The sequence below is a fragment of the Macaca thibetana genome, chromosome 14 (genome assembly GCF_024542745.1).
Source record: "Macaca thibetana thibetana isolate TM-01 chromosome 14, ASM2454274v1, whole genome shotgun sequence".
Classification (NCBI taxonomy): Eukaryota; Metazoa; Chordata; class Mammalia; order Primates; family Cercopithecidae; genus Macaca; species Macaca thibetana.
The window spans coordinates 87,087,858-87,105,159 of NC_065591.1; the positions used below are offsets into that span (position 1 = coordinate 87,087,858).

At 33.9% G+C, this 17,302-nt stretch overlaps 2 protein-coding genes across 6 annotated transcripts in view; both read right to left on the reverse strand.

Moving 5' to 3' along the window:
• The window catches only part of CWC15 (CWC15 spliceosome associated protein homolog), a 408,388-nt gene that overhangs the window by 244,818 nt on the left and 146,268 nt on the right, over positions 1-17,302 (reverse strand). The gene's annotated exons all lie outside the window — the stretch shown is intronic.
• SESN3 (sestrin 3) overlaps positions 1-17,302 on the reverse strand; it is a 62,616-nt gene that overhangs the window by 6,932 nt on the left and 38,382 nt on the right. For all 4 annotated transcript variants that reach the window (XM_050758035.1, XM_050758036.1, XM_050758038.1 and 1 more), the window contains 7 exons: positions 16,213-16,278; positions 14,166-14,363; positions 12,545-12,727; positions 8,077-8,313; positions 7,228-7,402; positions 1,159-1,277; positions 166-356 (listed from right to left, as the gene is read on the reverse strand). In XM_050758035.1, the coding sequence (XP_050613992.1) occupies positions 166-356; positions 1,159-1,277; positions 7,228-7,402; positions 8,077-8,313; positions 12,545-12,727; positions 14,166-14,363; positions 16,213-16,278 (1,169 nt within the window). The remainder of the gene's footprint in view (positions 1-165; positions 357-1,158; positions 1,278-7,227; positions 7,403-8,076; positions 8,314-12,544; positions 12,728-14,165; positions 14,364-16,212; positions 16,279-17,302) is intronic.

Below are 17,302 nucleotides of genomic sequence, written 5' to 3' on the forward strand. Positions count from 1 at the left end.
TTAAAGAAAAATGCTTCTCCATAAAATGAAATTAATTTTTAAAATCAGAAGTCTACATGTAATATTTTTTTCCCAGAGTCATATACCCCCAAACAGGACAAAAATAAGACTTATGCTTGAATTTTCACTTAGAAATGTATAAAACTGTCTCTACAATGAACATACCTGATTCCAAACATACAGTGAACGTAGTTAAATAAAGCTCTGCGCAGCATGGTTGTGTCAACATCCTCATGGGTGGCCATAGTGTTATATGTGAGATTGTAGACCATCCGAAACTTTTCATCAAGAAGATGTCCAATGTCAGAATAAAGTCTGTTCACCAGGGAGAACCCATGATTTTCCCAGGTATAGTCCTAAAAGAATAAAATGTATTTAATTACAAAGTGGGCATTTTCCATGTAAATTCTATGTATTTATTAAATATAACTAATGAAGCAAGTAAGTGAGGCTATTTCTAATTTAGTTCTAGGTTTGTAGCTTTACTAAGGCTTTACCAAGAACCCTTCACATCAGTTAGTAGATCAGAGTGTCTGGATGTTTCTTCAAAGGGTATGGGATTTGCCATGTTAGAGATGAACTCTGGTCATCTCCTACACTCAGGTACTATGCACACTATCCCCTTATCTGGAAGGGCCCCAGGAGATCTTGGAATATTCCTACGTGAACAAACCTACCCAGTGACATGGACAGTTAACAGATCATCTAAAATAACCATGAAGGAGTTTGTCATAATTCAATCTCATACCCTCTTTAGGAGTCACATCACTGCTGTGGCTATTTCCTAGGGGTTAAGATTAGAGTAGCCCGTAAGCCCATGACTACTGGTGTATGATTTTATTCCAAGAAAAAGTGATGTCACTTGTTTTCCTCTCTGTTCCCTTCCAAAAAAATGGTATAAACATTATGCAAATACCATGTAATAACAGAAGTAACTGAATAAAGCAGACTGTTTCCTTTTCTCTTCTTAGGGAGAAAAACGTTGAAATAATTATACATCTATTGGGAACTCCAATTAGACTAGGCTGAAACTAGGTTAGATACAAAGATTTATAGATCCTATCAAAAATTCTTTAGATGCCAATTTAAAAAATTTCAACACTTAACAGTTAAAATGACAGTATTTTCTCGTTTCTCTGAATTAATGACATATTATACCTGAGCTCGGAATGTTGGCAAATGCTCTTCTCCTCGTCTCGCAAAGTCTTCATAACCAAAACCAGGGTCTTCAATGTATCGAGAGACATCAGATGTTATAATCATGTCATCCTCAAAATCTAAGGACAATAATGAACAATCTAGTGTTAAGGATACTGTACATGGTTAAGACAATAAAACGGAACTCCATTTTCTTCCACTTTTTAGCATTTCCATGAATTTCTAAAGTGAAAACATTGACTCCGTGACTTAAATTTATATAAAATATCTACTGCTAAAGCTTTAAATATAATTTCATTACCAAATACCGGCAATCTTACCATTTAACTAGTTTTCCAGGTAAACTGACTAAACTATCTAAACAGTAGTAGCAAAGGATCAATATGCTAGTTTTACTAATTTAGGAATGGAAGATAGCACAGGCCTGTAAGCATAAAGCTTAACCTTTTTTTTTTTTTTTTTTTTGAGACAGAGTCTCACTCTGTCACCCAGGTTGGAGTGCAGTGGTGTGATCTCGGCTCACTGCAACCTCTCTGCCTCCTGGGTTCAAGTGATTCTTCTGCCTCAGCCTCCTGAGTAGCTGGAACTACAGGTGTGTGCCACCATGCTCAGCTAATTTTTTGTATTTTCAGTACAGACAGGGTTTTGCCATGTTGGCCAGGCTGGTCTCAAACTCCTGACCTCGTGATCCACCCACCTTGGCCTCCCGAAGTGCAGCTTAACCATTTTTTGTTTTGTTTTGTTTTTATCTCTCCAGGGGATGAAGTGGGATGAGAGGAAGAAGAAGAGATGAAGGTGAAAGACCACTCTGAGTTTAAGATAAACTTTGTTAAAATTACATGGTGTTTTACCTGGGTGTATTCACAATAAAAATTAGTTCAATATAGTTTATATTTAGTTTGCAAAAAAGCACATAGGGAGAAGGATCACTCAGTGGGGAGGTGAGCAGACTTTTGGATGCCGTTATCATTATCTTAATACACTTGAGTGCTAAATAGGGGGGCTGAGTTTGTGAACATTCAGTGAGCTTTATGCCTAAGATATGTGCACTTTTCTATGCATATGAAAACAAAAGTATGCAACATATGGACTAAACAATGTCCTAATGAGACTGTGACTAGAATATTACCAAAGTGGCATTCAGGAAGATAGCAAGGCAATAATAATATTTTAAGAAAACTGATTTCTGCATACTTGATGACATTAACAATTTGCCACTGAAAAAGTTTAAATATCCAATGCATATTAATTTATGCAAAAATAATTCTATCTCACTTCTTATTTTAGGTTGGTCTGTCTTTATTATTTTTTCTGGTTTTAACCATTAAAAGGGGATGAACAAGTTTCATTTACTAGCTTCTAGTCTAGAAAATGAACATATATTTCTCAAAATAAAAGAACAACCTAGCTATTTCCCTGAAAGGAACAATATTTTCATTATAAGTATTTTAGTATTAAATATCATATTTCATAAATAATAGTAAAACAGTATTATGGCATAATAAAAGACAAACTATAATTCTTAACTGTGAAAATTTTTGAGAGACTTAAAAAACAAGTATAATTATGTTAATTCTTCCAAAAGAAAGGCCTGGTAGTAACACTTCATTATCTTTAATCTTTGCTATTGCATGAAAATCCTGACACTAAGTATTCTTTTCTCACAAGTTTTCAGCTGTCTTTAGGTCACTGCTGTGGACTAACTGGGTGCTTGATAATGGCAGGAAGGATTAAGTGCTCTGGCTACCCAATTTCGGATAAATCTTATAAAAATTCTTACCAAACTTCTTTATTACATATAAAGAAAAGAGATGGTCTTTATTGAGTACCTACCATACACAAGTACTATACTACACACTTAATATCTATTTTTTGTTCCATTAATACAGAAAGAAATATCCATTTAAGAAATAAATGAACTGTATCTTACTAATACCATGGTCAGTACTGTGTCAGTAAGAAATACAATGCATAGATGTTTAAGTATAAGATGATGTGAAAAACTTCTAAAATTAAATGCTTAAATTGATCTGAAGTTTTTAAGTGATTTTTCAGTCCTGTGAAGAGAATTTTCAGGCTTATTCCCAGCCTGATCCCATAACTACTTTATTTTCTCCTTGTGCTCCAGCACTCTATTCAGGTCAACAGAAATACTTTTTAAATGGCATTTTCAATGAATTATCTCTTAACATTTACAAACCAGCTTATACTTTCCTTAATTCAGTTCATTACATAATAATATGAATGAAGCAAAAATTATAAAATGTAGTAGCAATCACTGAGGCTGCTATGAAAAGTAGTTTTATAGGGTGCAAAGTTTATGGGTTGCAAAGTAAAATAAAGCCAAAAATAGTAAGTAATAACTAAACTCTATAAAACAGTGTCTCTCTAGAAGCGATTCTTCCTTTGACACTGCACAACCAAGTAGTTTCATTGGGCAAATATTGATACTGGAGTTGACCATTACATAGTTGGCTCTTTAGTTTTTGTTTTGCTGATACACATTTTCAAGTTATATGACTTTTAAACATTTTAAAATAAACAGTAAAAAGTAAGTAAAAAGTAAGTAGTCAGCCAAATAAGAGAAGTGATCCTAGGAAAAATCTCTATGCATTAATTTTTAACTTAGGAGTCAATTAACACCTGTTTCCTAGACATTTTTTATTCACAGAAAGAAATGTACAAAGGTCCCTCAATCCACAAATACTTTTTTCCTAAATTTATCTTAAGACGTTAAAATTAGCATTCTGTTTATTAAATCTAAAACTCTAGGCCGGGCGCGGTGGCTCAAGCCTGTAATCCCAGCACTTTGGGAGGCCGAGACGGGCGGATCATGAGGTCAGGAGATCGAGACCATCCTGGCTAACACGGTGAAACCCCGTCTCTACTAAAAATACAAGAAAATTAGCCGGGCGAGGTGGCGGGCGCCTGTAGTCCCAGCTACTCGGGAGGCTGAGGCAGGAGAATGGCGTGAACCCGGGGGAGCGGAGCTTGCAGTGAGCCGAGATCGCGCCACTGCACTCCAGCCTGGGGCACAGAGCAAGACTCCGCGTCAAAAAAAAAAAAAAAAAAAAAAAAAAAAAAAAAAAAAAAAATCTAAAACTCTAGTTTTAATTCTATCTAAACAAATATTTCAAAGTCTGTACTCAAAAGAAATAGTATTTTGTTCATTATCTGCATTATTCTGCCCCTAAGAAGTAGTTACTGACATAATACAGGAAACGTTCTGTTGCAGTAATGGTATGCCTAAAGGAAAAAACAAAAAACAGTAAAAGCTAGTTAACCCTGTTACCAAGCTACAGAATATGACACCTGTAGAATACTTTAAACATTTATTTTCTTCAAAAGACTTGAAAAACTATTCTTAGAATCCTTACATAGAATCTGGAATACTTTATAACACTGGTCAAACCAAGACTTTTTTTATACCAAAAAAAACAAACAAACCAAAAACCTTTTTATTTCTATTTTAAAACATGGTAAGTCTACACAAATGACTCAATTAGCTATTGTACTGAGTCTTTTTTCTATATTTTCTTTGTGCAGTCAGCAAATTTGGTACTGGCAATGATTAAGAGTAAAATATGTATTTATATATATGTGTGTGTGTAGATATATAAAAATATATGTATGTGGAGGGGTGTATGTATGTATATTGACATTATTTCCTTAAAATAGCCTCTTCTATTAAAATTAGAACATAATTTTTGGCTAAGGTCCAAGACTTGCTAGTTAAAATTCACTTTTGAAGGCTGTAGTCCCGGCTTAAAGTTCCAAGAAGGTAGAGACTGAAATCCAAAGTATATTTTTAATATTTCAAAAGACCTAAGAGAAATAAAACATTGACATTTTTCAAGCTTTAGTTACTTAATGAAGCTCTTAAAAATTAATTTCTGAAAACACAGATACTACTAACTTTAATAAAAATGTTTACATTTTTAGACATCAGTTTACCTAGAAGGTTCATCATATATTCATTATTTTCCTTCACCCTCACTTGTTCTCGCTGGATGAATTTTATAACCAACTTTTAATTTCTGCTCCCAGTTATATGCTGGTAACTTCTAAAATTTTACCTTGACCTTAAAGTCCTCTCCTGATTTCCCATCTCTTCTACACTTCGTATTCCAAGAGTGGTTTGCATACCAGCAGCACTGGCATTACTTGGAGGCTTGATAGAAATGTGGCCTATCAGGCCCTACCCTAAACTCACTGATTCAACTTCCGCATCTCAACAAGATTCCCCAAGTGACTCACGAACACTGAAGTTTGAGAAGCACTGTGCAAGACATTTCCAGACTGGTTGTTTTATAGACATCTCTACTCAAAATGTCCAAAATATGGTAGGTTACATATTTCTTAAGGTTAGCAAGATCCTTACAGTAGGGCCTCTACCTACCTAACCAGATTTCTCTTTACACTACCTGTTTCATGATGTACGTCCTAACAACAAAGAACCACTTGTTCCTGGACCCAGCATCCTGTTTCCTTACCATCGTGGCTTTGCTCGGGCCTGGATGCCGTTTACCAGGTCCTCCTGTGCCCCTCAGTCATTACCTGACTTCCTCACACTCAACTGTGTTAAGACTTATTCTAGAGCCAAGGGTTGCAGGCATTCTTCCTCTAGGTTCCTTTTCTGCCAACACCGTTTGCCTATCAAGACTGGGTTCAGTGCCCTCTTCTAGGCTTGTATCTTTCACATTCTGCTATGCGTTACAATTATTTTTTTGCTGCTAGAATGAGAGTGCCCTGAGAGCAGGAATCACATCTTATTTAGCCTTAAAACCTTAGTACCTAACATCATGCTGAAACTCTATGGGGTACTCAATAAGTGTTTGCAGACTGAATATTAAACCAATAGCCCAAACACCAGGTTTCTCTGTTTGGGATTTCCTGCTGACTACAGGCTCTGATTTTAGTGACAGTAATCTTTAATGGATTAAATTAATTGAAAGGATTAAAATGGTTACTCAATTTGGTAGATACAATTTTTCATAAAAAAGATCATCAGGAGAAATGATAGAAAGGGTTCTTGTTCTTCCTGGTAAAACAGAACTACTGATCAATATTTTATGTTTAACAAGTTACGGCTGAAACAATTCTCAAAATTTACGAGATTGATGAGTTTTAAGACAGGCAGTAGTTTTGAAGGTCTCTTTTAGATCAACAGAACTCTATTTTTTAAAAATATGTTATGTTATGTGTGATCCCAGCTACTCAGGAGGCTGAGGCAAGAGAACTGCTTGAACCCTGGAGGCAGAGGTTGCAGTGAACCAAGATAACGCCACCGAACTCCAGCTTGGGTGAAAGAGCGAGACTCAGTCTCAAAAAAAAAAAAAAAAAAAAAAAAAAAGTTATGCAGATGGATTACTTTTAAAGGGTTTAAGCTTTGTATTGAGTCTATGCTATTTTAATAGCATTTACTATGTGGTGCTCAATATCTTTTTAGTTGTAATTGAAGAGTTTCCCTCCTATTTCAGGCTCTTCGAGTGTTAGATAAACTGTTTTCAAGACTACAGCAAAGAATCTCAGCTTTTACACAGGATGAATTCCTCCAAATTCAATCAAAGAAAATGACCTAAATAATACATTTTTATAGAATTCCAAAGAAATGTAAATGCAAGTGCAGTGTAATTTTAGAACTAATCTGGAAAAGCAGCAGTGTGAGAATAATCTTCCCACACACCCCACCCACAAAAAAGGCAAAGTTTTTAAAAAAATTTTAACTATTGAAATAATATTTCACTTATCATTTTAAAAAATCACAAAAGTAGGATAAATTAAATATGCCTATCTAACTTTACAAGCAACTGATCTGCTTTAAGAAACATTTTATCCAGGATAGAGTATGAGCTACAAAGCTGAAAGGTCCTCTCAACTCAATCTGAAATACATGCAAGGATGAACCAGCCTGAGGGAAAGCAATAGCATGACGGTAAGATAGAAGAGGAGAACTAAATAAGAGAAAGAGGATAGCAGAATCATTTTTACATATCCATATGGAAAACACTGAAGTTGCTCTGTCAGGGTTCTAAGAACAACTAAAAGGCAAAAAGTACAAAAAAGCACCTGAATGAGGAAATGAATGAAAAGTATCTCCAGAGACCACAAAAAGACTTTCTTTCTTCTCCTTTTCAAAACGAGTGCTCATTTCTTCCTGAGATGCCTCTTCATCTTCCCTTTCTTCTTGAAGTCTTTTCATCCTTTCCATTAAGGCCTCTAGCTCACTTAGAGAATCCACAATCTGGAACCAGATAAGATAATGTTGGGTGCTATTCATACTAAACGTGTTCTAGTAAATATCTCCATCTCCCAATGTCACCTTACTATGTACAGTGGCACAGGCACAGTTATGAAGTTTTTAAGTCGGTTTTTCACGAATTTCAGAGGAAATCATGACAGATTCCAACATTTTCAGAAGTATGATTTTTTTCAGTTATAAATATAAAAGTTTCTAAGTATATATGTGTGTGTGTGTGTGTTTGTGTGTGTGTATAAAATCTAGAATTCCAGCATTTGGTATACATTAAATATTACGGTTTAGCTTAAAAAATGAGGGAACACAATTTTTTTGCTTTTTGCTGTCCGATATGTTTTCCATTGGTTGTTCCAGCATCTTATACATACAAGTATATTGTTTTGGGATCTACTGTCCAAAGGGTGTAACATTAAAAGCCTATGATCACTAGAATGCATCACTGTTGAGTCTTCATGATTTGCAGTAATATGAATTTGCTTTAAAAGCCTCTTTAAAATAAATCAGAACTTCAGGTACCAAATTTTTACAGTAATAAAAATTATGCAAAAATATTTTAAGTATATAATATCCTATCTAATTGGAGAAAAATTCTCTCTAGATATTTTTAATATTAGAAGTTCAAAGCAAAAAAGTAAAGAAAAATAGCTAAGAAAACTAACCCCAAAGTTGCCGCCTGAAAGAGATGCATTCTCTATGTTGTTGTCATTAGCAAGATCACAAACGCAGAAATTGTTGACTGATATTAGCGTGAATCCATTGGAGATTTCTGGATCTCTCTCTGGATTGATACCACTACCAAAAACAAAGCTTGCCAAAGCATGATAATGTGCCAGGAGGACCACAGCATGTACCAGTTCAGGCAGAGACCAATTATTTTCTCCAGTTTTGACAAGTTTCTGAAATGAGAAAGCAAATCAGAGCAAATATAAAAATTCTAGAATGCTACAAAGCAATTTCAATGAAAATCTACCAATTTTCATATATCCATTTAGAGTAACAAAACTTAAAACTCTCTTTAAAAAATGTTTCACATGTTAAAAATATGATTTTGGCCAATGCTCCATTAAAACTATCATACCTAACAATGTAATTACATTGTAGTGTCTTCTAAATCCCTTATTATATAATAGATCTTCTGCTTCCAAAGTATTTTTTATACAGTATGCTATTTTAATGAAATACTTTCAGAGAATCAAAGAACACTGGAGCTTGATAGGACTTTAAAGATTATTGAACAAAACCATTCATTTTAAGGTGTATTGGAAACTTCATCTCACAAAATCACGAAAAACCCCAATTCAACAAGTCAAGTTTCAGTTATCCTTTAGATACCTTCTAATGGAGAAAGAGCCTGCAGCAGATGACAGAAATTGTAGAATAATACATCACATTTGAATAAGAATTTTTAAAATTTCCAAGCACTTTTTCATATTTCACTTGACCCTCCAGCTGAATGATGGGATCACAAATGAAGTCATTAAAATCAGTAATTCCTCCACTTTGTCCAAGAGTGAATTCCACCAATTAATCCATCAGGCATTCTTTCCCATCGGTGTTCATTTTCTCTCCCTTTCTCTCTCTCTCTCACTCTGTGTGTGTGTGTGAGAGAGGTGTGTGTGAGGGGGAATCTCATCCCTCTTTTTCTCTCCTTCCAAATCTAGAACTTTCATTTGGCTTACTTAATGGCTAAACCAAAACAAAACAAACAAACAAAAAAACTGCTTTATTTTGCTTTACTCCCCACTATTTAACTACACACCATATACAATTTAATATATTACCAAAAGCTCAGGGAAAAGAAAAAATCAGTCAAATTCTATCATCCTATGGTGGGGGGAGATAGGGAAAGATCTGTTAAAGAACAAAATTACAGCTAGATAGAAAGAATAAATTCTAGTGTTCTATACCACTGTAGGATGACTATAGTTAACAATAACATACAGTTTCAAATAGCTAGGAGGAGGATATTGAATATTCTCAAAACAAAGAAATAATAAATGTTTGAGATATGGGTATTCTAATTAATCTGATCATTGTACATTATATATTATCAGAATATCACTGTGTACCCAATGGATATGTACAATTATTTGTTAATTAAAAAATAAAATTTAAAAAGTGACCTTAAGACAAAAATATCATTATTACAATCTGCAATAATGTAAATGAAGAGGGTCATTAATTAATAATAAAAGAATGTACACCAGAAAAATATACTTGCTTTACATCTGTATGCACCTAACCTTGTAGCCACAAAATATACTAAATGGTTGCAATATAGACTGAAAAAAATTCTACCACTCTTCTACATATTTTCTTTTATTTTTTATAAGCAAGCAATTATATAGTTATAACCACATATACCTATATTTTTCTGATTTTCAGACATTTTGACAGGTTCATTTTTCATGAGGCCACAGTGTCATATTAATTTTTAAGCAAGGCCTCTCCTGTATATCAATGGATATATATAACTACTCCTTTCTTATACCATTATTCATATTCTAAATTTGTTTTGTTTATTTGCTTCTATAAGCAGCATCTTCATACTATAGTTTTGTTCTTATTTTAGAAACATTTCCTAATGGGATTTTTAGAACAAAGAGTATTAATATTTTTATGACTTTCAATAATACTGCCAAAGAGCTTTGCAAAAGGATTGTTAAAATTTACAATGCCTTCACTAATCTTTGCAGGATTATCATTAAACCTGTAAGGACAGCCAACACTCACTATCTCTAATTTCTTGCCTCACATTCATTTCTACTTTTAAAATTTCATTACAATCTGGTTTCTTTTTCAAGCAAACTCCTGAAGCTACATTTACTAAGATTACACATGACCTTCCAAATGGCCAAATTTGACTATTTCTTTTTAGTCCTTATTTTATTTGATCTCTGCAGACTTTACATTGTTTACTTTTTCCCTTCTTGACATTAATCTCTCTTGACTTCAACAATTCCACATTTTGGGGAGGGAAGTACACTTGCTACCCTGAGAAAGATTTTTCTCTATTGCTGTATTCCATCCACAATCTTCCTTCCTTGGGCAGTATCTCCCTGGATGGGCCATTCATTACTTCAACCTGACCTTTGCTTATCTGTAAACAACTATCCAATTTTACTTTTAACTCACACTTTATCTTGAGTTACAGATCTGTATTTCCTTTAGTAAGTGGGCATCACTTTGTGGATGTCATTATTTGTTGTTGTCAGCCTGTATATGTTCATGTCAGCTCATGTCATGAAGAAGGACACCTTAGTCATTCTCTTGTCCCACCCACTTTCTCCATCCTCACATCCTGTCAGTCACCAAAGTCCTACTTATTTTCATGCAGAATCATTACTATAATCTTATCCTATGTTTCTCCCATGGTTTTAAAAAAAATCACCTCTCAGGTGTAGTACTATGACTGGTCTACTGCTTCCAGTCTGTACAATCTGTAATTCATCTTCTAAATCACCTAATGTATTTATATTACAACTTGGCACAAAAACCTTTAATGATTCTCGATTCTCTATCACGTTGATCTCCAAGTTCTTGTGATCAAATGTACTTCCAAAAGTAACAGCTGGGAAAGGTCCAACCCCAGATATTATGTATATTTATTTGCGAATTTATACACATAAAATATATTTTATATAGAATATATATGTGTACCGTAATAACATAAAATACACAAATACAAAAATTTAGAAGAATGAGATAAGAATATACACACATACACAAATATTTTGTTAATATTTTGGAAATTTTTCTTGTGTACCTCCTGAGTACTATAACATAACCCTGAAGACCATAACTTTCTGAGAATAAAATACAAATCCTTTAATACAGTATTCACTGGGTCATACAATATGATCTCAATTCTTCCCAGTTCCCACCTTACATAAACATCGCTACCCTTCAATCATCTGAAACTGCTGGCTATTCTTCCAGTATACCATAATATTAAATACTCTATTCTTTCTTTGAAATGCTCTGCTCTACTTGAGAACTCTCACTTCTTCAAGACCTAGCTCAAATGTTACCTCTTTCAGAAAAGAAACTTTCTGGTTCCATTCTCTTTATTCATACATTCATACACAGTTGTGCTGTGATTACTGTTATTACCCTGTTCTTCTTCTACCCTAGACTCCAAGCAAATCTATGGGCAGGGTCTTTATCTTCACCCACCGAAGTATCTGGCACAAAGTAATTAAGACATGACATTAAAAACAATGATTAATTCCCCTATCTAGCTAACATATTATCAAATCAGAACATAAATCTAAAGGCAGCATCGTGCTTCACAGTTTCCCAGATACTTCATCAAAATCTGAGAGTATGCAGATTGATAAACACTATGATTGGTTGAAAGGGCAAATAACAAAAATGTAGCCTAACAAGAGGATCCAAAAACCAAGGACATTTCTATGCATTAGGAACAGATATTTTAAGTAACAAAGATTTCCACTGATAATTTAGATGACAGTTCCTATCTATTGAATAGTTACCATGTGCCAAAAATAGTGCTAAGCATATTGAATAATGACCTCACCCTGTAGGCCTCAATGGAAGCACCTTCAGAAAGATAAGTGCTCTTAGTTAATCACGACAACTCTATTTCTCATCTAAGCTCTAGTTTTAAAAGGCATTTAAGCATTCACACACCAGCTGGCAAATCACTTTTTTATTTGCAAAATCATTTTTTGAGAATCTAAAACTTATGAAATGTTAGAACTATAAAAAAGTTTAAAACTCATTTAATCTAGCTCCCTCATTCTGTAGAGGAGAGAATTGGGACCCATAGAAGTTAATTTACTAAAAGGACACAAACTTGTAACAGAGTACAGACTAGATCCGAGGCATCCTATCATGCTAGTGTATTTTCTTCAGTCTATCTACTACTTAAAAATAGAAACGAAATTTTCTCATAGCCATTCACCAAAGTATTTGTACAAGATAATTAATGATTACTTAAAGAGAAGTATTCATTTGTCCTTAAATTAAACCCACTGACTTTCTAAACTTATCTTTTCTACACATATTAAGACACTATTATTTATGTTCCAAGTTCCTAATATACACATATTTAAAATTAAGTCCTAAGTAAATTCCTTTTTATTTCAAAGAAACACTCAGTACCTGAATGTGCTCTTTTGTGATCAGCCAAGGTCGGTGTGCTAGCAGCTTATTAATTTCATTAAGATTTTTCAGTCTTTGTGGCACATATTCCAAACCATTCAACCACTCAGCAATACCTCCAGTCTTTAAAAATTCATCCACATGCATGTTTATTAAGTAAGAACACTGATGTCTAGCTGCAGCCTGAAGCACAAAGAAAAAAATTCATTGATAAAAGAATCACAGTAGAGTTTCATTCCACTATTTCTAAACAAATAATTCAGATGGAGCTAATGATTTTTATAGCCAGTACCTCTTTTCTTACAGAATCTCTTTTCTAAAACATCCGTCATAATGATGTAATAGATTCAATACATGAAGCTGATTACTTGTATAAGCAAATAATATCACCTGAAGCCAATTATTTCCTTGTCTGGAAGTTGGTATACCTTAAGCCACTTTCTAGCTATGAATAGGAAATACAGGTCCCTTTCAATATCACAAATATACCTACCACATTCTACTTAAAACATAATAAAATGTCATTAACTTATATTCTAATAACTCAGGATTCATCCTAATTTGATTACTTCTCTTATCCTCTTTAAGATAAATGTGACTTCAGTCATATTTGTACACATCTTCCTACTCAGATGACATGGAAGCTCACTGACCCTTTTCTTCCTATGCAGTCAGAATCAGCCCTCAATTGACCTCTTTTTTCCTCAGGGCTGCTTCTCAGTAAAACAGTATTATTTTATTCTTTCTATTCTCTACATCTTATTTGTCTGTATTTTACAAGCATTCTAAGTCTGCTTTCAGCCTTACTGTCATCAAAACCTTAAGCTAAAATTACAGCCTCATTGAGGTTCATCATTCAATAAAACAAGGAATGTTGCTTTTTGTTGTTGTTAAAAGTTCAGTGAGACTATAAAAAAGACAATCAAATCAAATGTGGTCAAACTTAATCTGCTAACTTCTGGCTAGTTATGCCAGCCCTGTCAGCCCGGTTTCTTCCCCAACTTCTCCACATATATAGCATTTTCATCATGTTCTTGTTGTTCTTTTTCTCCATTAAAGTCCAACACACACACAACTTTATAATTCTCCTCCCTGACCTCTATTGCCTGTGAATAACTAGTTAACCAGTTTGTAATCAGAACTATACTTAGAAGTGTTATAATAATTCAACTCAAGAATTCTTCTCTCATTCAGATTCTCCATGAATGCTGACTGATACTTTCCTCTTACTTGGCCAAATTAGTGATATTCTTTATGTATAAAATTACTAAGAAAAATGTCACAAACAACTTGTGTTTTTATAAAAACAAGATATTAAGAGCAAAGACAAAACTTGTGGGGTATTACTTTGCATGCTATAAGCATCTTTATTTGTAAGAGATTAAATATGAAAAATGATTTTACTGAAAATTAAATGAGAAACATTCAGCACATTAAGTGGCTTAACATATTCCAAACATATCCAAGAAACTTGGTATCCAAAAGGCCATAGGCTTCTTCAATTCTTATGTTCATAAATTATACTTAGATCTATACACACACATGCACACACACCTATTTTGGAAGGGAGAAAGAATAAGTGAGGAAGATGTTATGTGAATATAGGAAAATAAGTACCCACCATTATTGCAATATAGTGCCTGTATGGTAGAGGAAGGGGACCATCCATGCGCAACATGTAAAACTGGCTCCGCAAGAAAGACTCCAGGTACTGAGTGTGCAAACTCATGACCTGTGTGATGTTGTCCAGACGACCGGATGTAGAGTATTCTTCCACAAGAAAGTTAGTACGTTCATCCACTGTGTTTGCTTGGACAACCTTATAACCAAGAAACACAAAACAAAATGACTATTGAGCCATAAATACACCCTTGGTTTACATAAATTATGCCACTATTGAAGCAAATGAATATTCATTTGATATTAACAGACACAAAATTATGCAGTTGCTCATACTGGAAACAGAAATAAAAAAAGAAAGCACCAGTCATTTTTGGCTCTGGTACCACAATTTATTAAACAACAAATGTTAAATTATCAAACATTATACACACAGCTACGAAAATGAAGAAAAGAAGCTTCCATCTGTTTTGCTAGGCATATTAGGCAGATTTTTCAGGGCCCATTTGTCTGGCCATTGTCACACCAATGTGTGGTAAAGCACAAGCAGCAGCATCTGATTACATACATTTATAATTTCATTTATTAGCCTATGAAGATAAGCACATCATTTTTAGACAAATATTTTCAGTCTAATCCTTTGCTTGCTTTTGTGATTCAACATAAAAAAAGCTTTCTGAAGTCTTTTCAGGGACAAAGGAATATATAATAATTTGTAGAAAAGTGTTAATTGAAAAATTAATGAGGACACTAGAATACTGTCCTATTTTGAGCCTAACAATAATAATTACTAAAAACAAGGCAAGTTATTAAAATGGACATTCTTCATCCTAGGAAATCAAAAGAGTTGTCTCAAAAATAGATTATTTATATATAGCTTCAAACACAATGACAGTTTGGGCATCACACCAAGAACTGGCTCTGAAGGTGTTAAGAGTTTATTAGCACCTTGTAGAAAGACTCAACATTGTTGGAGTTAATGGACATGAGTTGCATAATTCTAGGAGTGGTTCATTGTTTATTTGTATTTCAGAATTGGAGTTCTAGACTTATTTTAGAGATGAGGAAACAGAATTAAGATTAAATTCAAGCTCATGCACTTTATTAATAGCAGAGTCTGGTCTAGAATCCGGATTCCCTAACGTCCAGACTAACAGTCTTTCCAAACATCCACACTGCTATTAAGAAACTGTTTACTCTTCAGAGCTGGCTTCACCGTCTGAAAAATAAGTACGCATTATACAAAGGCACTATTGACTTAGGGAAATTTAACCCCAAAGGAAATACAATGTTTGAAAAGTATAAATTGTGAGGAAATGCTAATTACAATGGTGTAACTCATTATGGAGTCAAGTATATTTTGATTTGCTCACTTCCCCACCATTTTGTCAACTACAGGGACCAAGATAGTTACAAATATAATGGGATCCAGATGAACCACATATAATTAGAAATAGAATATTTGTTATTTTTGTTTTGCTTTCCCCAGCAGAAGTTTCTTCTAACTGGATGCCTAAGATATATTAATAGATTCATATGATGCAATAGATCCTAAAAACCAGATTATCCTCCAATATATACTGTGAAAAATGACTGTGCTTCAGGAAGTCTTTATATGTAGTAGGCATATACATATAAAGCTATCTGAGGAAAATAGGCATAAGCAGGGCAGCTTCTCCAGTGCATGGTCCTCACCCAGATCAGCTATTGTCACTGAGCTCCCGAAATGTTACTGTCACTTTGGATTTGCACTTAGGTGGGAAGGTCACTAAAAAGGTGATCTGATGATGAAAGAACTGTTGACTCTGGCAATGATCTGGCATTATTCTATTTCTATTAGTCCCTTCTTTAAGACAATGCTTGGCACATAATCGGTGCTCTGTAAATATTTGTGAAGCTGAAAAGAAAGTATCTCTATGGTTTTCTGACATGGAATAAGAAACTCAAGAAGAAAATTCATTCCTACTTCCATATTAAAAAGAGATATTCTTTGATACAATTAAGTTATTTTAAAATCATACTTTATATTTTAAGACAGATAAACTTACTTCCTTCTCTGGAATAAAGGCACTTGGTCCTCTTGTCAAGGGTTGAGATACTCTGATTCTTTTATCCTATTTTTAAAAGAAAAGTTTTATCTATTAATGATGACTTTCTAAGAAATGTTAAATTTGTACACATTTATTGCTAAGGTACCAAAAATAAATAGAATAAATAATTAAATAAAATTATGTGAGACCAGAATAAGTGTTGGGTCTCTGATCAAAGAAAACCCATAGGGCCACTGCAAGGATGAGATAATGGGGCAAATGCCTACCACAGTGCTAAGTGCAGCACAGCCTCCTCAAAATGTCATATCCCTTAGTCATAGTCTACACCATAGACTTTAAGCCCATATTTGACATGCCTGAAAACCATTAACCTCCATAATAAAATAGTGTTTTATAGTAGTATACTGTTAGACATCAATTTGAAAACTAAAGAAAAGGTTAAATCCAAAGAGGATTACCTAACAACTCTCCAAAGCAATTACCTAATCCATTTTTTTCCCCTAAAATAGCAATCAGCATATCTAACATGAAGTTTTGAAACTTTAAGAAAAATGTAAAAATTAGAAAAAGAAAGGTTAGTTCAATATAAGGAATGAAGAACATAGTAATTCTTATTGTTCCACTTGCTATTCTACTGGTAGTATTAACAACTGATAGACTGCCAATGGTATGCCTGAATGCTGATTTTAAGTTTTTAAAAATTTGTTAACTTTTTAAAATTGAAAAATATTTTAGTATCCTCATTTAAGTGTGATATAAGTCATAAAAATTTGAATCAGAGAATAGGGTCCTTCTTCTCTCCCTCCTTTTCTCCCCCCATTACTAGGTAACCTGAGTCTTTTTTGATCCTTACAATCAAACAGCCTATCAAACACAAAATAGTTATTTAAATCTCTTAAATCCTTTACTTCATTAGGAAGCAGTTACAAGACAAATTGGTGAAAGCAGGCAGTCAGGCATTTAACATGATTTTTTTGAGAGCCTAATCAGATACTGTGATAGACTTTGAGGATACAGGGTGAGGAAAACAGATATGCTCTCTGCCCTCATGAGCTTTGCACACAATCTTCATCAATTTTGGGGGTCC